Raw genomic sequence first — 25,410 nt, 5'->3', positions numbered from 1 at the left:
TCTTCTTGCGAGCCCTCCACTGAGCTGCCTCGTCTGCCGCTCATTTCCCATCATTCCCACGTCGTGTGCGCCCCCCCCCCCCTCCACACCCACCATTGCTGCCCCTTCCTGTTGCCCCACTCCTCGGGCCTTTATCTCTTATATCGCACACACACACACACACACACACACACACACACACACACACACACACACACACACACACACACACACACACACACACACACACACACACACACACACACACACACACACACACACACACACACGCACACACACAGCCTTTGGGTGAATTTGATCCCTGCAAGTATTTGATATTTGTGCTGCATCTATTAAACGGCCAGGGGGGCGGAGGCTGTTCTGTGGAGAGACCCCTCCCCCACCCCCTCACCCCAGATCCCTAAAGATGCAACAGTTAATCCATTTGTCAACCCTTAAAAATAAGTCTCACATATTTCTCTTCAAATGATAATACAAGCTTTCTTACTTGACACTACAGGTGTTAACTTCCATCCAGTTTTAATGTCCATAAAAGTGTTTAGGAATGTGGTACAAGAGCGTGGAAAAAGATCCACCAAGCAACACATTAATGATCTTTTGTAAGATGAAGCCTCTAGTGGGCAGAGCACCACAGTGTGATAATAAAAACAAAGTCACAAAACCTGCAAAGTCTCACGCGCCACTTCCTGTTTACCATCTGGGTCATGTGATCGATCGATTTATTGGCGCACAACGGGCGCTTTTTGGCACCGCCCATTCCACCAGCTGCCAAGACTGGCGCATCCAAGATGGCGTTTAGGTCCTGCTTTGAGTTGGGGGGGGGGGGGGGGGGGTGTCTGCGGGAGATGCGATGTCATCCATGTGGAGATGTCGCTGTCGGAGGAACGAAAGCTGTCAACCACCATTTTGTTCTTCAGATGGAGGAATGCGGACGAAGAAGCTTCACTCACTTTGGGGGGGGGGGGGGGGGGCTACACGGCAGTGGAGGGTGACTGACCCTGTGGAAGAGATGCCCGCACACACACACGCACACACACACACACAGTATGAATGTGTACTGTATCTCAGCGCCGTACATTAAAGTGACAGGCAGAACAATTCCATGTTTTTCCACTAGATGGCAGAAGGTCCAATCAACCTGCGGCCATATCAGAATAACAGCAAAGCATTTTACAGTGAGGAAGTCTACCTGCGCCGAAACAGACGCGATCGTCAACCTAGTCCTATTTTGCGATTCGTTGCGGGGTTCAAGTCCTGATCGCCCGACCATCATGGAGCATTTAATGGATATACTTTTTGTGGAATTTTGATTTGTTGGTGCGTGGTGGTCTTTCAAATATGTGCCTTGGCTCAATAAAAGGTTGGCACCCACTGAACTGTGTACTTATCTGCATCAGTGCTGAAAGAGTTACATTGGAAAAGTAACTTAGTTACTTTACTGAATACTTAAAAGTAACTAAGTTATATTACAAATTACTTTAATAGTTACATGCAGCAGATACCGACAATGCTGCTTAACATAAAAATGATCACCTCACATCTCTTGAATTGGAAGTGCAATGACATTTAAGAACAAATTTTATTTTTATTAAAAATAAAAACAAAAACATCCTTTTTGACTTCTAATTATCTTAATTAAAAATAGTCTTCAGGATTTCACTTGACATCAATTTGCTACTTGCTCTAAACAAAAATAAGAGTCTTTCTAGTTTCTAGACGTTACTTAATAAAAATATTTATTTTATTCAATTCAAATTTATAATTATTTCTAGACAGTATTTCACATACAGTATTTAATTATTAATGCTGTAATGGCAAAACTCAACATTTTTAATGCACATTTTTTATAAATATAACGATGGAATTTGAGGACTTTCTGTGTCACGCAATCTGGTGTGACTGAATGCATACTGCCCTGTGATCATTTTTTATGTACTGCTATTGATTTTTATTATATAACTCTTAAGAGCACTGAGGATGCAACAAACCTCAATATTTTGGTTTTTAGCTGACGCAAATTCAAAATAGTGACTGTACTTCCATCTTGAAAACGTGAATCTGTCTCTCCTTCCTCTTGCTGCTTATGAATGATACGCGAGTCGTCAATGCGTTGAAAACGATGATGTCACTCCCTCAGACAGGAATGTGAAATTGAATACTCCCACGATGCTTTTTACTATGTTCAGTATCAGAGTTTCCCTTTCTTATGTATTCTATAATGTATAGTTACTTGTTTAATGCCTTGCGTGTGTGGTATAGTGTAAGGAATCAGGTGCCCTTCCTGTATTTTTATTATTCATTCACAATTAGTTTTACAAAATGTGTGTGACGTAGGCACCGTGGCTGTGAGCCTTGTCAATTCTTTCTCACTACCGTTGCCACTCGCTCCTAAACACCGATGATGTTTGCATGTAGAAGCAAATATATTTGATAAAGTAACATTTAAGTTATGTTTGATGAGTAACTGCAGTCTGATTACTTCTGTGGAAAAGGTAACTGTCGGCGTGTTACACACCTGAGAGTAGCTGGCGGAGCTCCTCCTGGTGCCCCTCCCCGACGCCGGGGACCCCCCTCCGTCCTTGTGGCTGCCGACCGACGACGACGAGTCCGAGCAGCTGCTGGGCACTGAGGAGCGCAAGAGTTTTGAGGGTTTGGCCAGAATGCAAGAAGATGCCAAAGGCGTCGCACGGCCCTCACCTCTCTCCAAGTCTGACATTTGACTTCCACTGGCATCCAGCAGCAGCTTGCTGGACACGCCCATGCACAGCGACTCCTTCAAACACAACTCTGCATGTGCAAATGTTCACTTTTTCAGCGGAAAGATGATAAAGGACGCTCCAGAAATGGTGATTTGGTGAAATGAGCATCAGACTTCAGTTATAAATTTGGATTCCAGATTATATTTGAATCAAATCGGGCAAAAGAGACCGGCAACACAGCGACACAATAACGAGCACATTTAACTTCACCTGTGCTATTGATGGCGTGCGACCACAGCAGCCGAGCGACGTCCCGGGTCCAGGCCTTGCGATGGTCTCCGTCCCGAGCCTGTAGCGTGACGCAGTCCCTGAGGCGAGGAGCCTGTCGTATCCAAACTTCAAACTTGACGCCGTCCTCGCCCACGCTCTGTGTCAGGCCCATGTCGGCCGTCTGTGACATTGCAGGGGTTCGTGTCAGGCAGCAGTTGGAAGGACCCAAGTACAAATAAATACATACTGTATTTAAAGTAGAATTCTTCTTATTATTATTATTATCTAATGGGTATTGTATATCAATTTTACTTTTACCAGTAATGGATCTGCACTCTAAAAACAGTTGGGGTCGAAAAATAACCCAAAATGGATTAAAAAAAAAAAAAGGGATAGACCAACATGCTTGGGTTAATCATTTAAATTAAAAAGTTGGGCCATATGAATCACAAAAAATTGGGTTGTTTTGTAAAAATAAAAATAAATCCTCATTTTTTCTTTTTTCATTTTTGCATGTCAAAATCCCACAAAACAAATCAAAAATCGGGTTTTGGGTTATTCCTTTGACCAAACTTTTTGACTTGCATAGTTGGATTAGTCAAAAAAAAAAAAAGGTTTTGTTTGGTGGTTCTTCATTAGACCAAATAAATAAATAACTCAATACATTGGGTCGATTCCTCCAAAATGGGTTGTTTTGTGGGTTGTTCATTTCGCCAACTTTTTGGTTTAAAAAAATTTACCAAAATGTTGGCTCGGTCCCTTTTTGACCCAATTTGGGTTATTTTTGGCCCAAATTTGTGTTTTTCAGGCACAACCCAAAAAGTTGGGTCAGTCCCCAAAAATCTGGGATGTTTTGTTTAAAAAACAAAAATTGGGTTATTTGGTGGGTTATTCATTTGAACCAACGTTTTGGTTTAAAATAAATTAACCAAAATGTTGTGTCAGTCCCTTTTTGACCCAATTTGGGTTATTTTTGACCCAACTGCTTTTAGAGTGTGTACTTGTATACAGAAGTACTTTTGCACCTTCATGCTGTGTTTATAGCTGTAAGTCAAGCGTCCCGGCCCACTGCCGCCGCCTCCTCCGCTCTTCTGTTTGGTGAAGATAATGGCGTGTTGGTAGAGGAAGACCCTCCTGACGCCCACACGCTTGCGCCGGGTGCCGCCGCACACCGTCAGCTCGCCCTGGCGCACCAGCTCGCCGCGCTCCGCCGCGGGAATCTGACGTACATGACAACACCTCAGTAAGCTTTTGTTTGTTTTTTTACAATGTACCTCGACTGTAAATTAAGCTTTCCATCTTCAAACTGGAAGTGGAGAAAGTGGGACGAGCACTCTCACCGGACACCCGACAATGAGGTCGCTGGCCCTGAGGTCCTCGCCGTGCTGCTGGGCGTGTCTCAGGAAGGAGAGGGTGGAGTCCGAGGTGGGGTTGATGCCACCCAGCTCGTCCAGGGCCTCGCAGTACTGCTCCAGCCTCTGTGGGGGCGCCTGCAGGCATTGAGGGAAGCACAGAGGCGACAGGGGGGAGGCGGCAGTGGCGGGGAGTTTGGACTGGCCAGGGGGAGGAGAGGAAGGGGAGGATGGTGAGAGCGGAGGGACGAGGTGAGCATCTTTTGATATGTTGGTCCATTAAGGACTACAGATTTGTTTTTGTTTGGATTCCTCATTAAAAACATTTTTTTTAACGTTTTTCCTCATGTAATAGCTCACAGTAACATGTTAGGGAAAACTGAACTTTGAAATAGTTCACATGAACTTTGAATGAACTTTCCCAACCCTCACTAACTCACTTTGAAGAAGTCTGTGGCTTGCATCATCAGCGCCGAATCCAGGTCCGGTTTGGTCCGGATGTAGTGGGAATAATGTAGAAAGTGGTCCCGCTGTGACAAGAAAAAAGCACGACAAGTTGAGTGAGAAGAAAAGCCGCCATTGTGGACTTTTCACTCACAAATTTACTGAAGCAGTCCTGCTGCAGCAAGCTTTGCACCAGCGCGTCCTCCATAGCGGGCAGGAGTTCCTGTGAGTGGAAGGCGCTCAGGGCGGCCCAGCAGGGGAAGAGGGTGTCCGCCTTTCCCCGGATGGAGGCCGGTGTGTCCGAGACCTCCAGCAGGGGGAGGTAGGTCTCCTCTACCCCCTTGAGAACGGCCACGTACTGTCGCTCGCTGCTCAACATCCTGCACCAGAGCAGGTAGAGTTTGCTGTGGAGGAACAGCAGAGGAAAAGATCAGTGGACGAAGAGGCAAAAAAAGAGGGCGGGCGGGCAGGCAGTTACCTCTGAGCCGTGGATCCGGCTCGGTCTGTCCCCATTTCCCTCTCGGTCCTGCCTAGCAGCACATGTTGCCGCGGGGACCCCGTGTGGTCCACCACCTCCTTGCTGCTGACCTCTACCCCCCTGATCAACACCCCTCCTCCTCCCCCTTGGACTGCAGCGGCAACGCCGGTGGTGATCACGGGGTCCACGAGGGCCCGGCGGCCGAGCCAGGACTTGGGGGAGGTACTGCACTCAGCGGCTTTGGGATTTCCGGCACCTCTGCGGGGGGCGAGGAGGGCCTGCAGGTCAAAGCTGGGGTGTCTCTTCCTGGGGGGCTTGGGAGGGAGGGGCGCCTCTGTGGGCTGCAAGGAGACAGATATGGTTAAGAATGTGAAGAAATTGCCGGAGAAGCAGGAAATGAAATTGGGCGATGCTCACGCTCTTCTTCAAAAGGTTCTGCAGGAACTTCCCTCCACCACCTGCACCCTCTTTTTTGCCCCCCTTCTCGTCTCCTATCTTCAGCGTGGAGCAGGTCTGGGGTCTAAACAGCGAGGCCAGCGAGCCCCAAGAATGCAGCCCCCCCTCGCCTCCTCTGGCTCCCAGCTCCCAGTCGCCTTCTCCCTCTGTGTCCCACTGGTTACCGGCGACGGGCGTCCTGGCCTTCCCCTGGCCTTGGGCTCGCTCGGACTGGAGGAAGCGTGGCTTCACCTGCGCTACGGTCTGCTGGTAACGCTCCACAGTGCGGCTCCACAGATCCAGCAGTTCCCCGCCGCCCAAGTCCACCGCCAACGAGCGGGCATCCTGGAAGCGGGATGGCGGAATGGGGGGGAGGGAAGCGAGGGGGCAGACGGGGGAGGCGGAGGACACTTCGTCGCACCACTGGGAAGCCTGGAAGGAGAGGGGAAATGTTCAGGTGTGCAGGTGGGGGCTTGGGGTGGGGGTGGGGTTGGTTTGGGAATGGGAATGGGCTCGCTCCACTGTGCTCACCTCGGTCAGAGTGGACAGCAGCCGCTGCGTGTTGTCCAAAGCAGCCCAGCGGTCGGACAGACAGTGGGACATGTCCCGCAGACGCTCCCTGAACGGAGGGAGTTGGACCTGGATCTCGTTGAGACCCGGCCAGTCCAACTCGTTCCAAGTCTCGAGATTGCTGAGCACAGACAGAGTCCGGCTGTGCAGTTCCTGAAAAAGAACAAGTGATTATTTCTTCACACTGCCATGAGATGAAGGGGTAAAAAATGTATCCATCCATCCGTGTGCCGCCAACTTCTCACGTTTGCAATTTCGCGCAACTTTTTGAACTTCTGCTGCTGGAGCGACAGCCTGCTCAGCGAGAGAGGCGGGTCCTTGTAGGCGTGTACTTGGGATTGCACTCGTTCCATCTCCTCGTCACACTGCAAAGTTTAAACTGCTCTTTTGTTCTTGTTACAGCAAACCCGTCTTCTGAATGTTCTCCATTTGCCGGCTTACCTTCTTCAGATGGTTCACCAGGTTGGCCAGTCGGCCCAGCGCGTCCAGGTCGCGAGCCCTCCGGTTGGATACTCGCACCAGCCGGTGGAGGGCGTCGTCCACGCTGTCGTAAAGTGTGGAGGCGGTGGCCAGCGCGGCCCTGCAGGAGCACAGCCGTCACATTTATAATGGCATGAATGAGGGGGAACTCTTAAAACAAACAACTTTGTTCTGAGCCTGCAAGCCGTGCAGTCTTCTGGTGTGGGCAAAAAAACTGACACAAAAAATTTAAAAACGCAATGTGAAATGGTTTTATATTGGCCTCATATTGAAATCTTGGAGAATTTGCGCCTCCTTGTGGAGACATTAAAATGGGGTCTTCCAAGGATTTTGACATGAAAATATATTGTGCCATCTGTTCTGTTTTTGAAAGAAACTTTATTTTTGTGCCATTCACGCCCACCCTAGCAAGCCACAAGTATGCTATGACGCAGAGTTGCAGAGGTTGTGTCAGGGAGGGAGATCTAAAAAGTAGTACATTTGCATTCGAGGGTTACACTTGATCAAATGGGGGGAAAGAAAATTAAAAATGAATAAATAAACAAACAAATAAATAAATAAAATAAATAAAAGTGAAAATAAAAATGGATACAACACATATAATTAAAAGAGAAATACAAACAAATAAATGGAAATAAAAACAAAAATATATTTATATATACACAAATAAATAAAAGGTACAAATAAATACAAACGTAAAAAACGAGAACCAAAAAATAAAAATAAAGCTTGAAATACAAAACACAACAAGAGCGTTGGTAAAATTCATTTTCTACGCGAACTAGCTCAAAAGTTTTTACAAAATTTAAAACCAACAAGTTCAGTTCATAATTCAAAATATTAAAGTCATGACTCGCTTGAAATTTAGAAGGGACTGGCTACTAACTTGATGCTCTCGAATGTTCATCCAAACCACCACCGATTACCTGCAATCCGGAGAGGTCCGCGCCAACCCACACGTGCTGTTGGTCAATCCCGCTAGCCAGGCCCCGCCCCCTCGCTGGAGCTCAGTTAAGCGGCTGTCGGCGAGGACGCTGGCCATTAGGTGCCGGTGTTTGTCCGTGCTCGCGGGAACCTCCTGAGGAAGCCACAGTCGGGTTCACTGATCCAACGGCCAGGACTGTCACGCACTCACCTTGATGTTGTCAACTGTCGGCTCGGCTTCCATTGACTGCAGTGCTTCTTCCAACAGGAGGAGGGCGCTCTCGCAGCGCTCAGTCAAACTTTCCAAACTCTTTAAAAAAAATAATAATAAAATGTGTCAAGCTTTCTTTAACACTCAAGTTGAGGCATTTGTATGTCAAGGCACTACTAGATCAGAATTATTGTTTGAAAGTGAAGCAGAGTGTATTTTGCTGACCAGTCTGAAGGAGAGCCAGTCTGAGTGACAGTGGCTGAAGTCTCCTCCCATTTCTGTGGGCAGCTGTTGCCTGTCTACAAACTGCTCAAGTACTGCTGTTCCCCGCACTACATGGATCTGGGATTGGCAGGACGGAAAGGGACGGAATGCACAAATAAGAGTGTGCAATTAACACTCTCTCAACAAATTCAAACATTCAGCTCATTCAGGATGTTTTGGGGAAATATTTTCCACATTCGTGAAACATCACAATTCCACAAATCCCCTTTCATATTTCTTAACTGAATCAACTTCAAACCAATTCATTCGGTAGGTACACCTACAGAACATTTTATACATAAACTTGTCTTCTTCTTACAAACCTTCTCCTTCCTAATTTATCAACAAATTAAAAAAAAAATCCACGTCTCGCATTCTCCATTTCAACATTTCAACATATCATTCAGCATCAGCTTTGCAGCATTCACATGCAGTTTCACAAAAAATGGCATTTTCGAGTTGATAGTGTTGTCACTCCCGCTTGCTTACAAACGTTCTGAAAAGTGACATGAGTGATTCTGTTTGTCTCCTTCACTTTTTGCTGGTGACATGTTCTATGATCCCCCGATAGGTGAATATCCACGAAGTCGAGGGGGAGATTTACACCTCTATTAAGCCATTGTGAACCCCTTACATAGTTTCCAATTTCCTTGCATTTTTTCAACTTACTAAATTTAACCTTTAAGATGCAAAATGAGCAAATATTGGTGCTGTAAATCCTTGTACTTCCGGCAGAAGTTGTTCTTCTTCGTCTTCTATTTAGAGGAAAAAGAAGACGAAGAAGAACATTAGTCATGGGAACTAGTTTTCAGTGTCCACAACAAAAGGCGCAATAACCCGCTTTGATGGTACCTTTGGCTACAATGTAGTGTGGGATGCAGTTTAAAGTAAGCCATGTTTAAAGAAAAACTTAAATCTAGTTCTTAAGTGGCAGAGATAGGAAATCCAGGTCCAAAAAAATCTCAACTCTGCCACAGTTTGGCTTTAGCCACCTCACCTGGCAAGTAAATGCGCTTGTTTACTTGCTGGTTCAGTAGAAGCACGTGCAAGTAAACAAACTTGACCAAATGATGGTCACAAATGAAAACCCCGCAATAGAGGGAAGCAGCAATACCTGAACCGCAAATCAGTGAGGGAACACTATTTGTTTTGACCGCAAAGCAAGGTGTATCCGCTATCCAAGCGTTCTGCTTCATGCGCTGCTCACCTCGGTTCCCTCCAGGTCACAGGAAGGCTGCTGATTCTCCACCAAAAAAAGCACTGCTCCGAGACCGCCAGGAACCAGCCGCTAGAAGGCACCGTGTCAAATTCTGGTTCTGCTTTTCGGAAAAAAACGTCTTGGTGCGAGTTCTCACCCGGAATAACTTGAGTGCGGAGAGGCAGAGCGAGGACGATGGCGAGCATCTGCTGTCAATCAACACCGTCAGACCTTTCTCTTTGGCCGCAGACCTGAGCACGGCAGACGGCGAGGAAGGGCTGTCAAGCGGCGCTGCGATCCTCACGCGTTGCAAGCCGACCAAAAGGCAGCGAGAAGTTACCGTGTGATGCTGTGGTAGCAGGCCAGGATGCGCGCCATCTCCTCGCTGCTGCCGGAATCTCCCATCTCTGCGATGACCAGAGCGCGTCCCAATCTGTCCATCGTACCTGTCGTCAGTAGTCATCAATCAATCAACTAACCAATCAATGTTTTTTTCCCCCCCGACTTAGAAAATACCTGTCATCTGCAGCTGTCCTGACCGGAGGAGTTCTGGGTCTAATTCCCGGAGCAAAGGAGTCTCTTTACACAAGTCACCTGACTCTGCCTCCTCATTGGTTGCGCTCAAGGCAGCTGATAGGCCGTTACAGACGGGCAACGATTCCGCCTCTGTCCAGATACACGAATGAACATTCACACTCCTGTCTTGTGGAAAAGAAGAATCCGGGTTCATCCCACCTGCGCTGCTGGTTGCGTCGTTCTCTGACAGGCACTCCCCATCGGATGACGGTTCCGAACAGCGCTTCTCTGCGATTGGTCGCTGCGTCGAGCCAGAGCAGGAAGTGGCGCTCAGATGAGGAAGAGCTTTCCCCTGCAGTTTGGAGCCCCCGCGGAAGGCGCGACCGCCGGGCCGAGCCCTCCCTTTGGTTGCCCTGGCCTTCCGCTTCCTCCTTGAAGTGAACGACAGCTTTTCAGACAACATGATAATGATTTGAATATCTCCATAATTAACTCATTCACTGCCATTGACGGCTATAGACGTCAAAAATTCATTTGAACTATTTCTATTAGTTTAACATTTTTTTCTACTTTTGTTAAGAGTATGAAAACCTAGATTTCTTTATTGTACATTTAGAACAGGTATCAAATTTATGATTAATTGTGAGTTAACTAGTGAAGTCATGCAATTAATTACGATTAAAAAAATGTAATCGCCTGATGCTCTGAATTTTTAATAATCTTTAAGTCACGTCAGGCGATTAACATTTTTAATTGTAATTAATCGCATGACTTCAATAGTTAACTCATGATTAATGACACATTTTAGATCTGCTCTAAATGTACAATATTTTTTTTTAGGTTTTCATACTCTTGTTAAACAAAAGTGTTGTTTTTTAACTAATAGAAATAGTTCAAATTAATTTTTGACGTCTATAGCAGTCAATGGCAGTGAACGAGTTAAGCAGTAGCTGAGGTGACCAATCAAAAATGAAAATGTTTAATTGATCATACCTTGGAGCTCTTAAGCCTGAATTTTTGACTTCCTTTCCTCTCACGCACTCTTGATTCTTCTGCTTAGCTTCCTTCCTCATTTGGTTGGCTGTCACGTTATTGCTGTCCTCCACGCTATTGCTCGCCGTCATGCTATTGCCAGTCACCACGGCGAAAGTTTTGTCTGGTGCATCCCATGTTGGTGTCGCAGCATCACTGTCTCCACTCGGCTGTTTGTCTGTGTCCTCGAATACAGAGTCTGAATGGGACCCCGGGTCGGAGCAGCCCTCTACGACGTGTCCAACCGCGTCGGGGAACTCTCTGGGGAGCCCAGCGCTCTCAGAGTCTTCACTTGGTGACGGCGTCACCCTGTTCATCTCACCCTCACCTCCAACGCCAGGCCGCCTCTCTTTAAATGTGTGGCTTCCTCTGCCCTCGGTGTCACTCTTGGTTATATCCCCGCCGTTATCGTCGTCATCTCCGTAGGTCGGACACGGCAAAGATTGTTTTCCTGCATTTGTTTGTGTGACTCTTGAAGGAAGCCGAGGCGCTAGCACAGGCTCCTTGGAGGCAGTCAAATTTGATTTAGCTCCGGAGATCCCGCCAAAGTTGTCCATTTGGCCACATCCCAGCAGTTTTCCCTTCCGCAGTTTGATGGCATTACCTCTCTTACAAAGTGGCAAAGTCTTAGTTTTGGATATCCCGTGCATCTCCAAGTACCTGTGCCTCGGATCCACACCTCCGTCCGGTCCCCCTCGTGGCTCCAACAGCTCCACGTAGTCTCCATCGAGCTCACGATGCCTCTCAGTCCGCCCGAGCCCATCTTCACTGCGCCTCCGCCGGGGAAGCGCAGACTCCGAGGCCAAGCCGTCCGGCGGCAAGGCGTCTTCCTCCTCCTCTTCTTCCTCAGTCCAGTCCAAGGAGTCCCTGCACCAATCCTCGGAGAGACCCTTGGACCTGTAGCCGTCAGGATTGGAAGGGGGGCCAGCTTCCTCAGACGGGTCGTGGATAAATTCGGGGTAGACGACCTCCTTCCATGGAAGGCGTAGCACGCCGTCACATGTGCTCACCAAGCAGGTATCGAGACCCCCGCCTGCTACGGTGACAGGAGAACACAAGTTACTACTAATAGTGGATGGACTCAAGATCTCAAGCGTTACCTTCCCTCTTGTGGCCCCGTTCTTTGTTGACGCTGTGCAGCCACTCGCTGGTGAACACAAGGGGATGCTGGGATTCAGGCACTAGGATTTCCTGAATGGTGCGCCCTCCGGGTGCCAGACACTTGAGGGCCAACCGGGGGCAGCGAGTCGAGAAGGGTACCACCTGCAGGTAGAAGTCATTGCAGCGCAGGAGCCTCCAGTCCAGGGTGGAGAGCTGGACCACCACTTTGTCACCGAGACACAGCGGCCAGCCGGAGTGGAGGAAGAGGCAGCCCAAGTACTGAGACTAGAAATAAGAAAGAAAAGTCTCAAAATGCACAAATGTGTGCTCCAGTTGCACTTTGATCAGGAAGTCTTGACTTTAGAATGGCGAGTTTTGATCAAGTAGAGGAGGAACCTTGTCAGATTTTGTGCTGCTTCTATTAGACCCTCATTTAAATGGCATCCGCTTGTGTTTATTTTCACTCCCTTAGCGGCGGCCCCGATCTGGACTCTGGCCCGTCATTAGCTTGGCGTTCCGAAAGTCAGCTGCGGTTGTATTGGAGCACTGTCTTCCCCCAGGCTCCTACAACTTCCAGCATCTTCTATTTTTTATGCACGTGAATGAAGCCAACGCTAATATCTCGAAAGCTCTCTCTCGCTTTCCAGTTAAAAGCCGAGGTCTCTCCGTTTCTCTTTTTCCTTCTCTCACATCTGGAAGGAATTATTGTCATGACTCACCATCTCGGTGTAGCTCAGCGACAAAGGGGGAAAACAGCTTGTTGACCGCACGTGTATGCAATGCGTACACGTGCGCTCGCAAAGTCAACTGCCTCACGCTAAGTTCGTTTTATTCTCTACCCGATGAAAGGGAACTCACACAGGCGTGCTGTTGGAGCTTGTGAAGGAGATGCTTGGCGGGGACGAAGTAGTCCAGGAGGTATCGAAGGCTGTCCTGCTGGTAGGTGGACTCTAGCACGGTGAACACCTGCGTGGAAAACACCTTGATCACTCAATCCGTTGGATGGCATGAGCCCTAGTGTATACACTGTGTTTAAAAAATAAAAATAAAAAAATAAAAATAAGCATAATATTTACTTGAAAAAAAACTAGTAAAGTTTTTTTCACTCAAAAATTCTAAGTAAATCTTACAAGAGTTTTGAGTACATTTTACTAGTTTATAAAAAAAGAAAAGAGAAACGAAAAAAAGTTACAGTAATTTCTGGACTACAAGACGCTACTTTTTTCACTTGCATTCGACCCTGCGGCTAATACAACAGTGCGGCTTATCCATCAAATCACAAGGGGGCGCTCTATAAAGGAAGCGCAAGAGCGTCAGGCAGAGCAAAACAAACCAAGTGAGCCCAAATACAGTCGGAGAGACAGAACGAGAGCGAGACAATTTGCACCCTTATTATGGAAAAGAAAGTAGCGTGAACCCGGTGCGGTAACATTAAAACACCTGCGGCTTACAATCGGGTGCGGCTTATATGTGTAGCAAACTCGAGTATTCCCCAAATTTAGCTAGCGCGGCTTATAGTCAGTACTCAAGGGTTGAGGAACAAACCCACAACATTCAGGCTATGAGACAGACACTCTACCACGTGAGCCATGCCACTTATGCTGTGTGTTAATATATTGATGGTGTCAAGCGGAATCCTTGTACCTCCAAAAGACCAGTTTTTGGTGTCATTTTGGACACACCAGCAATGCAGTATAGTGGCAAAAGTGGCATGGCTCAGGTGGTACACCATCCAAGCTGAAGGTCATGAGTTTGTTCCTCAAAAACTTTACTAGGTTATTTCAAGTACATATTACTGCTTTTTTTTTTTTTTTTTTACAGTGATATGTGCGAAACATACCTGCGAGAGGAGAGGTGGCGCAGTGCTTTCGAAGGGCGGGTAAAGGGACGAGAGCGCCCCCTGCACGCAGTCCTCCATGGCCTCTGAAGCCTGATTGGGACAAAAGAGCTGAAATCAACTTTGGTGTGCAGCAGACGCACACACGCGCACGCTCAGTGCGGCACATTCACTCCTCGCAGCTTCCTGTTGAACATTCTGGGGAGTGTCAAACATTTCCTTGCGAGGGCTGGCAGTCCATGTGGAACCCTCACTCTCCCTCACACACACACACAAGGGGTATTTATTTTCCGACGTGGCCTGTTGACATGGCAACATGCAACTTCTGCTCTCTCAACTTTGTTTCTCTGACACGGCAACCCAATAGTTCCCGTAAAGCCATAATTGTGTTTTCATCCCCTAAACTTCCTTTTCTTACGTCTACCCGAGCATGTGCGTGTCATCTGACAGCAATTACCTACATTTTATCTCCTGCTGTCGCCATAATGAAATGAAAAGGTTAGAAAAAGTACAAGGTGGCGTGCAGAAAAAGAGATGAGCGTAAAAGTGACTTCGGATGTGCAAGCTGCGTCTTTTCAGGCACAAATACACGTGGCCATTTTGAACATCTTAACCTCTTTTTAAAAGGCGAGATACCACGCTAAGAGGGAAAACGCACAAGTGCTGCTCCGAGTGGAAAAGTATTGAGTGGGTGTGAAGGGTCCAAAGGTTGCTGTAGTAACAAATGATTAAAAAAATTATAATAATAAAAAAAAGGATGTTTTTGCGTATTTTTTCCTCGGAAGTTGAAGAGCAACATCAGCTGGAGTCGGGGCTCCACTCTCATCTTTGCAAAAAAAAAAAAAAAAGTGTCATATGTCTCAAACAGGCCAATAGATAGGCAACCCCAGACAGAATGTGTTGTGCAAGAAACAGGGGGAGGAGGAGGAGGAGGAGGACAGTCTAAACGGTGGGAAAGCCGGGCGTCCATGATGAGAAGCAGATGTGAGGAGCGTCCACAGACTTGAGGTTTTTTTATCCTGAGAAATGCCAAAAAGTACAGAATGCGAAAGGAAAAGCAGAATAATTCTCGCCTGCTTAAGTATGTGGACAACTTCCAGCTGACTGGCGCTCAAGTGCATCATGGGAAATGAGGTGCCTGTCTCATGTCCGCCGAGGACAAGCGACTCGATTGTCTGCAATGAGCACACGTCAGGGTTGTGGAATGGGCCCGGCCGGGTTGATGTGGTCCACATGCATTTGTTGATCAGTTGGGAATCGCAGAGACTGTCAACAAAGGCAGGAAGTGTCGTTGGCGAGGGATTTCTGCGATTGGCCAGTCTGCTTCCATTTGCGTCTCCACAGTACACAGAAGAAAAGCATGTGCTTGTGCAGATCCATGTTGAATCAGTTTCCTACCAAAAGCTTGGCTTGAGCTTTTTCTCTTTCACTCTCTCTCTCTCTCTCAGGTCCAATGTGGAAAATGAGGCATCAGGTCCCAAGTCGCCAAGCCTCTCCCTACTGTGCTCGTTCCCTTCCTGGCTCGGGCCACACAGCTCCACCCTGCAAACACACTTCTTCTTGTTTTTGCCCGAGTCTCCTCCCACTTTGGGCAACATGCAGACCTAAAAAGTCACTTCTGGCGAGAGTCCTTCTAAAAGTTTTTCTGCTGAGCAAAACAAAAACAAAAAAAATAATAAAGTGTTCCTTTAAATAAGACTTACCATGGCTGAGACCGCAATCAAAGTCAGTCCACGGCTCCTTTCCTGGACTGGCTTTCGCTCCGCATCTCCGCAGCGCTCTTCAACACTTAACGGGCCGAGTTCTCATCACCTTCCAGCGAGGGAGCGCCTCGTCCTGCACACACACACACACGCGCTGGATTTCCCAGCCTGGAAATGTACAAGCTGCATAGTGCTCACTCCCACAGACGTTCAACCACCACTCCTCCATCTCCTCCCCTTCCCCCACTCAGCCAACAAGAGTGCCACAGTCTCGCGGTACACACTCAAACTTTCCATTCTTAGCCCTAGAGGGAGCTAAACCAATAGCAAAGGCACTTTAAAATTATATTAGCAATGGCAGGAGAGGGTGTGTAAGGTGGATGACTCAAATGTGTATGATTGACAGTAGCTTCTTTTTTTAGTCCTCGACTGGCCCTTGTAATTTGGAGCAGCAAGCTGAAAAGCAGGACTGGAACAGGAAAAACAAATAAATAAATCAGCCCTGGCATTTTGACTTAAGCCCGCCTATTCCGACTCCTGCCTAACATGTAGTTCTGCCACTGATGTTTATTGATTATGTGTTAGTTTTCTATCTATATTCAAACTGTATTAACGGACTGGTCCCGCTAAATCAGTGGTGTCAAAGTCTGGTCCCCGAGGGCCTGAGTCCTGCATGTTTTAGAGGTATCCCATGTTCAACACAGCTGATTCATATTTAAGTTCATCGGCAAGCTCTGCGAGAGCCTGATAATTATCCTGATCATTGAATCAGGTGCGTTGGAGTAGAGAAACCTCGAAAAACATGCAGGCCCTCGAGGACTGGATCTTGACACTTGCTCCAAATTGTGGGCCAGTCTCAAGGGGTAAAAAAAGTAGGAAAACAATTAAAAAGCACTGAATCAGCCCCAAAAGAGGCTGGCCCACTGGGCATCTGCCCTGTATTTCAGATGGCCAGTCCAGCCCTGCTGAAAAAAGTAACACAACCATTGAACAGCCCCCCCCCCCTCCCCCATCATTTAAACAGGACAATTAAGTACAAAATTGGCAATAGCCGTCACTTCGAAACCCACAAAAGGGGAAGTACGCCAACTTCACAATTTAGCAAACCTGTTGCTGATCATGCCAATGGCCTAATTCTAAGATTTGTTTCAGTTGTCAGAGACAATACGGAGATGGGCTTAGAACCACAAAAAAAATATATACAGGATGAGAACTGATAGTGTGGATTAGAATCAACGCACAAATAAATCGAACGTTATGGCTAAAAACGCTGACTGAAGGTTTTCACACAGCAGCAAGCAGACTTGATGAGAATGACGATGGATCAGAAGTCGAACAGTTTTTATTGAAAGAAACTAACCAGTTAAAAAGACAAAGATTGCAAATGGTACAAATCTTGGCAGCTGTAGGCCGGTTCCTTCATTCCTCCAGCTCAACAAGTTTCTTCAGCTCCAACTTCAAGATGTCATCATCCTCGTCCTCGTCGTCCTCTTCCTCCACCTGGATGCCGTCCATGGTCTTCTGCAGCTCTTCCTTGATGCGGTTGAGCTCCAGGAGCCCGTCCTGCAGGTCCTTGCAAACCTCTCGGATCTTGGCGGCGAACTCCGTCTTGGCGCCCTTCCGAAGCTCCACAGAGTCCTTGGCCAAGAAGAAGATGTCCAGCGCCAGGAAAAGTCCAGACATGACCCCGGTGGTGATGCTCATGACCTGGGCGGCTTTGGCGGCGCCGCCAGCCACGCTGAGAACCTGGACGGTGTTGATCAGGCTCTCCGTGTTGATGACCAAAGCCTTGCCGGCCCGGCCGCTCTCCTTCATGACGTGTTTGACGTTTTGGCTCAGGTGCTTCTGGGAGATGCTCTTGGCGTACTGCTCAAAGTTCCACTCCTCCAGAGTTTCCATCCCTTCCTGGCAGGGAGGAATGCAAAGTGTTGACCTATCAAAATGGCAAAATTGTGCACTCGTCGACATCTGTGCATTATTACTACTACTGGTCACTGCACTAGAAGATGGTCCTAAAGCTGCATATCAAGGGTCAAAGGTCAATTTTGCACCAGCAAATCAATGCAGCGAAGGAGCGTGGCTCACCTGTAAGAACTGCAGACAATCCTTGATGTCATTTATTTCCTCCTGGTAGTCCTGGATCATCTTCTCCACCTTCTTGCGGTCCGTCTTGGAATGCACCGTGTCGGTGATAGTGGCAGAGGCGGAGGTGAGGCCGCCCGCCGTGGCCACGCCGATGCCCACGGCCGTGACGATGAGAGACGTGCCGGCCGTGAACGGGGCCAGGATCAGTCCGGTGATGGTGGTGATGGAGCCGGCCACGCCTGCCACGCCGCCGCCCACGCTGGCCGAGACCGTCTTCTTGTGGAAGTTGTCGGCGGCGTCGGCCAGTGCAAGCAGCTCCAGGATGCGCTGCTGGAGCGGGGCGCCGCGCCGGTTGAACAGGCGCACGAACAGACGCGCTGCCATGAACACGCGGTCCGCCGCTTCTTCCACCACCCTGATGCCCAAATAGTCACCGTCAATGTTGTTTTTTTAACACCCGTGCGACAAAGTCATTTTCTTTATGGCACTGGTTCTCGGGGGGGGGGGGGGCTTCACAATAGGGGACATATGGGAACGGCGTGCCGATTGAAAAAACAATAACAATTCCTTCTTTGTACCTTAGCTATGGGTCTACCAAAATCTCCAATATGACTTGAGACATTATCACATAAATATGAAATGGGTTTTTAAAAAAATCATCTTGTAGCGCTTTTTTATAGAGATCCTGATGTCACATGACTTTCCCCTGTGGCAGGAAAGTATTGGCGCAGCGTTAATGAGCAACAATGGTGTGGAGGGCGAAAACTAGCGTTTATCCGTCAACTTTCCGCCCAAGAGCATTGACAGTCACTTTGATGACATGATATATACAACAGTGGGGTGTGAATTGCCTCATACCTGGCGATTCGATTCGTATCACGATTCGATTCATCCCGATACGAATCTATAAATAGATTTTTTTTTTACTCAAATTTAGAAAATACTAATTCCTAAACTTGTACACTGTAGGATTTGTATAAAAAAATTATTTATCTGAAAATTCAGGCTTCTAACTGAGCCACTGCATTTAACAAACAGGTTGCAGTCTGTTTCACGTTTGAACAGCACAAATAAAATATTAAGGCTTAATGTTCCATTAATATAGCATTCTTCCATGCTTAATTTGTGAATCCTAACCCTAAGTAAGACGTTTTGTTGAATATTCCCATAAAAAAAATTATGTTTAAAAATCGATTCGGCCACATATCGAATCGATTCGAGAATTGCGCGCTGTAATATCGCAATATATTGCCGAATTGATTTTTTCTAACACCCCTAATGTCTACAGTGGGGTAAAAAAGAAGTGTTTGGCCAAAATCCAATAGGAAATGCCTTCACGCAAGTCTTAGCAGTGTAATTTATGTACATTAGCAACTTAGCAGCTGCTAAATTGGCCGCGGCCGCCGTCATTTATACTGTAAAAAGTCTTATTTATGGTGTTGGTCAGGTATTAAATTCAACTGTGTAATATCTACCGTAGCAGCACAAATGAACGAAACAGATTATTTCCCCCACATTTTGCGTGTGGTAACAGTTAGCATCTGCTGATTTAGCCACAAAGTACAAAGTGCAACATTGTCTACGCATTGGTTCCTCTTTTGGTAAGCTGAAGCATGCTTGATCCTTTTTTTTTTTGCCTCTTCTCGTTAGGGCAGCTGGTCCACAAGAGCTGTCAATCATTGTTAAAGTGTGGCGTTTTTGTCGTTTACTCAAAGTGGCAGACGAGTTTTCTATGCTGCCAAAATGGTTGCGCTAAAACGGTAAAAAAAAACTACAACTCCCAGACGAATTCCCTTTTTCGGCTAATGGCCGAACTTATTAAATTAAATGACAAAGACAAAAAACAAGGACATTTTGAAAATAAATCTTACAAAATTCGTTTTTTTTAACTCGTTTTTATTTTATTTCACTAATAGAAATGTTTTTCTAATTTAATTGTTTGTTATTTCATTCTTTTAACTACAATAACCATGGAAGAATGTCAGAAAAAAGGTGAATTTTTATAGTCCTGTTGGATTTTTTTTTTTTTTTATAGCGAGACTAAGACTTCAAATGAAGATTTTTTTTTAAGTCACTGGTTAAACTATGACTTTCTTCCCTTATTAAACTTTTGACTACAATATTGCAACATTACAATTGTTTTCACACAAAAAAATATATACTTTTGAATTCCTGTGGCAATGGGGTAGCCGTTGTAGTTTAATCGGTGCTGACATTACGAGGATGTCATCAAAATAATTTCTCCCTGGACCAAAAATGTTTAAAGTTAAACTCATTCACTGCCATTGACGACTATAGACGTCAAAAATTCATTTGAACTATTTCTATTCATTTAACATTTTCCCCACTTTTGCTAGCAAAAGTATGAAAACATAGATTTTTTTTTTTGTATTAGAACAGATAAAATTTGTGATTAATCGTGAGTTAACTAATGAAGCCATGCAATTAATTACGATTAAAAATTGTAATCGACTGGCGCCCCTAATTTTTAATAATCTTTTCTTAAAAAAAAAAAAGATTATTAAAAATTAAACAAAAAAAAGTTTTGTTTTGTTTTAAAAAAAAGGTTATTAAAAATTTGGGGCATCGGGCGATTAAAATTTGTAGTTGTAATCGTAATTAATTGCATGACTTCACTAGTTAACTCACGATTAATCACAAATTTGATATCTGTTCTAGATATACAAGAAAAAAATCTAGGTTTTCATACTCTTGTTAACAAAAATGGAAAAAAATGTTAAAGTAATAGAAATACTTAAAATGACATTTTTTAAGTCTATAGCTGTTAATGGCAGTGAATGAGTTAAAATAAGATGTCTCTAGCTTGTTATTTTGTTTAGAAAGCAATAAGGAGGCCATCATGCTGTCCCCATAAAGTCCACTTACTCTTCAGACTGTTGGTTGTGGATATTCTCGTTCCATTCGGTCCATCCTGAGCAAAGTACACATGACAATGAACGGGTTCCACCACTCGTTCGCCATCAATTGTGCGTACGTACCGTCAACTGTTGTCCACCACGCCAGGAGTCCACCATCCTGGAAAAGAAGCATTTCCCCTTTGACATCGCGCTCGTACACGCCTTCAATGAAAACATGAAATACCTCCAGTGGGTCCAAGGCACTGGCATCATCAAGCGCGGGCATATCGATCATCTCCAGCGTTTGGACCTCCACCTCCTGCGCGCCGGGCAGGATGTAGACGCAACAACACAAATGACAACATGATGGGAATTTCCATTTTGAATTGATGGTTGAATTGAGCGAGTATCACCGTGTTGGGCGCCGTGCACTACCTGAGCGCGAGCGTCCGAGTCCTGTGGAGTCCAACACAAAGCAAATCAGAAGCCGTACGTGGGGTTAATAAGGAGTGAGCCATGCGGTCGACTCGTACCTTGGCTCCAGAGCCAAAAAGCGCAGTGGGAAAAATTGTTTTGATTCTGAAGGTCTGCGAGGCAACGAGACAAAACGATTGGTTACAAGCAGCTCCAAGGTGACGTTCGACAGATGCCAATCAAACCTTCTTTCTTTTCTTTGGCTGCTCATTGGCTCGGCTGTTCAGCTCAGCGCCGCTGGGATCGTCGACGTACCAAACAGACTGCTGCAAGATTGTTAGTCGGATCAAACGTTTGCCCATTGATGCTACAAAGCGCGGCGGCATCTTACGCGTCTCTCCACGGTGGTGGCGTCGGCGTCTGAGCTCTCCGAGCTGGGAAACCTTGCCCCATCCTGGGGGAACAAAAACAAACATTTATCACATGACAATGGCAGCTAAAGATGAAAAATGAATACATTTACCTGCTTCACAGATGACGCAGAGTCCGTCTCTTCATGCGCTGTCTGCATTTGGTACAAAAAGACACAGCCGAACACTTGATAACATACAATCGCGTGACAAACTTTCCTCAGTAGGACATTTACATGTGTGCACTATTAACTCAATCTATAAATACGTTCTATTTTAAATATTACAATGCTCCCAAAGACGTATTTATACGTTTCTTATGCACATACAGAAGGCTTTGAGCAGCCTCTGAACTGAAGAGAATGGTTGAAGCAATGGTAGTTATTACAAAAGCGGCCAGCAGGTGGCAGCAGAGTATAAGATATCAACCAGGGCCATGTTGCAAAAAGCTCTTTACCCACCGTTTTAAACAGATTTGTGAACAATGATCAAACTTAGCTATATTCTAATGCTAATTGCTGCAAAACGGAAACAGATAAAAATCTACTTTTTTTCCTGAAGAAAGAAGAGACGCCAATCTTTCTTTAGCAATTGAACACAATATTCTGTGGGCCTTGCAAAATCTGTCAAAATCCAGTCAAACAGCCGGGAGCGAAATTGGGTTGCTTCAGTGAAAATGGCTTGGAGTGAATGAGTTAATGAAGAAAAAATGGGTAGGTGGGCACTTTTGGGGAAATGTCTCAAAGTAAGTAAGTTAAAATAAATAAACTCTACCGGCGTCTCGGGCAGGTTGTTGTCTGACTGGCTTTCATGGCTTGAGGCAGTGTCAAGCTGGAGAGGAAAATCAACAGTCTGTCATTCAAACAGCAGCAAAGAAAAAGTGCGGCCCTCCAAGTTGTCAGACTTTATCAAGAAAACAATTTACCTTTGACTGCCGGGATTTGAATGGGTTGACCTTCTGCATGACACTCACAAGCATTCCAGGGTTCTAAATCAGACAATACAAATGCACATGTAAAGCTAAGCAACAGAAACTGAAAATAGGTCACCAACCAGAGATTATTTTAATAATTGTATTTAAAAAACAGCCACCCAGAAAAATAAATAAATAAATAAAAACAGCAAAAATGTTGACTATTCTTTTCAAATTAAAAGTAGATGTTTGCAAAAGTCTTACTTTGAAAGAACACAAAAGGTTAGCAGTCCGCTTTCATGGAGGATGGCAAAAAAAATTGAGGGTATCAAAATTTGGAGGACTTGGACCATTTTGAATTCTACGGTGTCTAGATCCACTTTTATAGACTTTAAGAACAACAAAGAACATTTTGTTTAAAAATAGCCTCTGACATCCCATGTTTTGAATGACTGCCCTAAACCACTAACTGATTTTTTAAATAGTTGTGGATTAATTTGATAATTAGTTGTGGATTAATTGATTCATTGTTGCACCTTTAGTTGAAAGTGCCACTTTGGATGTGTACCTGTTTTCTATCCTGTTCAGTCTCTTGGATTTCTGCAGACTCATCCTGAGGATCCTTCTTAGCCGCCTGAAGGGGGTACCATGCTAAGCACCTTCGGCAACACTTGGGTTCATTTTGACATCATTGTGCTTGAGAGAGGTCGCACCTGTGCTGAAGATTTGAATGGGTTGACTTTATGAATCATCCCTTTCAGCATTCCCGGGTTCTGCGGGACGAGAGGTCACTTTTTAATGCAACCATTACATTTGACCACAAGAGGGCAGTGTTTCATTCTCTTTGTGGTTCCGCTTTAGTAGTGAATGGTGATTCATTCACTACTCCCTAATAACAAATAGCAACATGACAAGATTTCCCAGAAACAAACGACAGTCTGCCAATTGCTGACTGGTTGAAATTGCGACTTCAACCTAAGCACAACACTGCAAATTTTTTTAATTATGGGATGATGGGTTCTGGAGAAATTGAAGGATTTTTTTTGTGCTTAGGGGTGGAATTGCCTTTTTCGGGAAACTTTTTTGTGATATCGTCTGTAGAAAACCTGCTTACACAGTACTGTCAAATGCAATTATTATTATTATTATACAACATGTATTGTTTAATTTTCCTCGTACAGGCTGAAACATGCCCTAAAAAGTCGACTTAGTGCAAATGTGACAAAATAATTGAGAAGAGCAGTAGACTAGCTCATCAATGGGGAATGTAATTGTTCTGGAGGATTTTAGAGCAGTGTAAATTGTTTGTAAAAATTCCATAAAGATGATGGCCACTTATCACGTTGCTACTTCTTCTTCTGACCTGCGTAGAGTCTGTTTCCGGCTCGGGTGAGTCAGCAGTGACTGTGGAAGGAGTCTGTGGGAGAGGAGGGTTTGACACAAAGAAAATATGAGCCAGGACTGAAAGCGCAGCACCTCAAAAGGGTTTGGCTTACCTGTGACGAAGCCTTGAAGGGGTTGACTTTCTGCATAACGCCCATCACTCGAGTTCTCTGCAAATGCACATACAATCAATGTGTGACTTTTGTTTGGATTATTCAGCTTCACCTGAACAAGAAGCACACACGCGTGCACACCTTGGACTTTGGGAGACTTGTGGCTTTGTGGTTTCCCTGCAAGACAGTCAGCCCAGTGAAAAGGCAGCACATTGCCAACGTGTCAGTGTTTACATGTCAACACTTAACCTGCTGCTGTCCATCCTGAGTATCAAGATTGGGTGTGATCGTCTCAGCTTGCTCCTGCGGGTGAACGGCTGCATTTGCCGGGACGCTACCCAAACCACTCTCGTCCATCCCCATCTGTTTGCTGGGCCTTGGTGGGAGCTGCGGGGTCGTGGCAGCTGAGCCCTTTTCTTTTCTAAACATGTACATGCTGAAACATATTCAGCACTTTTATGGTTAAAACCAGATTGACTTTTGCAATCTTATTAACGTGCTCAACAGGAGATTCAAGTCTCACGTAGAATGAAACCACAAAGGGTTTCGATTTCTGCCTTCTGTTCAGGGCCAGTCATTGAAAACAATTGGCATTGCTCAACAAAAATGACATTTCCGACTTATTTTAGAGGTCAGTCCGTCTCCCAGAGGCAGAAAAGCCACTGACACAATAGGTGTTTTTACACAATTGTGATATTTGAAACTCTTGAGCAAAAAAAAAAGAAAGCCAACTAATCAGATGCTATAAATACGGGTTTGTTGTACACTACAAGTTAGTGTGAGCAAAGCCGAACGTCTTAACATTTGATCTCTTTGAGTGCACTGGGCCTTGAACCAGGGGGATTAAAACTCGTCAAACGTGTGTGGCTGGCAGGTTCACCCGAGTGAAACAAACGAAAGTGAAGCCAAAATAAGGTGAAAGTCAAACTAAAGTGAAAAGCAAAATAAAGTAAAAGAGACACAAGTGACAGATAAGCGGCGCTTACCTTCCGAGCCCAAACGAGAAGGGAAGCCCTGAAATGCGTCGTCTCCTACGGAAGAGACGTCAAACTGGTTGGGCAAAATCTGAGCGACGTGTTTGCCAGTTTGTTAGGACACAGTGTCGAATTTCGAGCTAACAACGAGGACGAAACGTTCACTCACCAACCGCCACAAGAGGGGAGAAAAGTCTGTGCTCGTTGGCGCGCACCTGCGTCGTCACCTGACTGCGATCACTGGGATGGAAAAACCCGACCTTTGCATTTCCAGTAAATTCAAACAAACTGGCCTAAATCTGCAAATTGCCGAAACATTGTCTGCCAGTGAGCTGCAGACGCATTTTTGACTCCCGAAACTTCACATCACCTCGCCACTCACGTGGCACAAAAACTTTGACATCCACGAGATACCAGTTTGTGCTAGTTGGTTGGAATTGTGGATTCACATTAATTAAGCAAATATTACGGGAGGGGGCCTCCAAAATCAAAATTAACTCGGTGTCAAAAAGGCTTCCAGCTGCACCATTCATTGGAACGTCTGCCATCTAGTGGTAACATATTTAATTGTTCTCCTGCCTGTCATTATTCGACACTGGCAAAGACAAACAAAATAAATTATTTATGGGGCGCAAATTACCTTGAGAATCACTGGTTTAGCTTATAAACTACCAAATACATATTTAAAATATTTTAGCTTCATACATAGAAAACACACTTATTGTGCGAGATGTTTCCAAGAAGGC

The 25,410-nt window shown here is 45.6% G+C and overlaps 2 protein-coding genes across 7 annotated transcripts; both read right to left on the bottom strand.

Moving 5' to 3' along the window:
• Positions 1–508: 508 nt before the first annotated feature.
• On the bottom strand, positions 509–15,662 carry arhgef40 (Rho guanine nucleotide exchange factor (GEF) 40). 3 transcript variants are annotated; one of them, XM_086058206.1, is made up of 26 exons: positions 15,515–15,662; positions 13,815–13,904; positions 12,833–12,940; positions 11,974–12,259; positions 10,835–11,909; positions 10,061–10,272; positions 9,842–9,991; positions 9,666–9,771; positions 9,483–9,576; positions 9,335–9,415; positions 8,089–8,205; positions 7,864–7,962; positions 7,655–7,806; positions 6,690–6,828; positions 6,494–6,613; positions 6,210–6,401; positions 5,661–6,110; positions 5,244–5,584; positions 4,920–5,169; positions 4,762–4,851; positions 4,310–4,522; positions 3,995–4,189; positions 2,970–3,150; positions 2,698–2,787; positions 2,516–2,625; positions 509–998 (listed from the first exon to the last, which is right to left on the bottom strand). In XM_086058206.1, the coding sequence occupies exons 1-26, from the start codon at positions 15,515–15,517 to the stop codon at positions 972–974; spliced, it is 4,971 nt and encodes a 1,656-aa protein (XP_085914332.1). In that variant the 5' UTR covers positions 15,518–15,662; the 3' UTR covers positions 509–971. The 3 variants fall into 3 exon arrangements, with proteins under 3 accessions (XP_085914332.1, XP_085914331.1, XP_085914333.1); XM_086058205.1 differs by having other exon boundaries at positions 2,516–2,787; XM_086058207.1 differs by lacking the exons at positions 13,815–13,904; positions 15,515–15,662 and having other exon boundaries at positions 11,974–12,020; positions 12,137–12,259; positions 12,833–12,939.
• LOC147160055 (uncharacterized) lies at positions 15,612–25,168 on the bottom strand. Of its 4 annotated transcripts, none has more exons than XR_015090423.1 (21): positions 24,834–25,168; positions 24,677–24,755; positions 23,940–24,126; positions 23,832–23,867; positions 23,691–23,747; positions 23,558–23,611; positions 22,908–22,967; positions 22,763–22,828; positions 22,207–22,269; positions 22,056–22,112; positions 21,395–21,436; positions 21,263–21,325; positions 21,117–21,197; positions 20,991–21,044; positions 20,893–20,913; positions 20,702–20,776; positions 20,599–20,635; positions 20,486–20,531; positions 17,600–18,014; positions 16,875–17,419; positions 15,612–15,647 (listed from the first exon to the last, which is right to left on the bottom strand). XR_015090423.1 is itself a non-coding variant. In XM_086058213.1 (19 exons), exons 2-19 carry the CDS (start codon positions 24,123–24,125, stop codon positions 16,934–16,936), a joined length of 1,899 nt encoding a protein of 632 aa, XP_085914339.1. In that variant the 5' UTR covers position 24,126; positions 24,677–24,825; the 3' UTR covers positions 16,839–16,933. The 4 variants fall into 4 exon arrangements, 1 of the variants encoding a protein (XP_085914339.1); XR_015090422.1 differs by having other exon boundaries at positions 24,677–24,721; XR_015090424.1 differs by lacking the exon at positions 24,834–25,168 and having other exon boundaries at positions 21,117–21,194; positions 24,677–24,825.
• Between the last annotated feature and the right edge of the window lie 242 nt (positions 25,169–25,410).

The sequence above is a fragment of the Leptonotus elevatus genome, chromosome 17 (genome assembly GCF_054856555.1).
Source record: "Leptonotus elevatus isolate MCC_2025b chromosome 17, RoL_Lele_1.0, whole genome shotgun sequence".
Taxonomy (NCBI): Eukaryota; Metazoa; Chordata; class Actinopteri; order Syngnathiformes; family Syngnathidae; genus Leptonotus; species Leptonotus elevatus.
The sequence above is the reverse complement of the archived record's forward strand: the minus strand, read 5'-3'. Positions and strand labels throughout refer to the sequence as shown.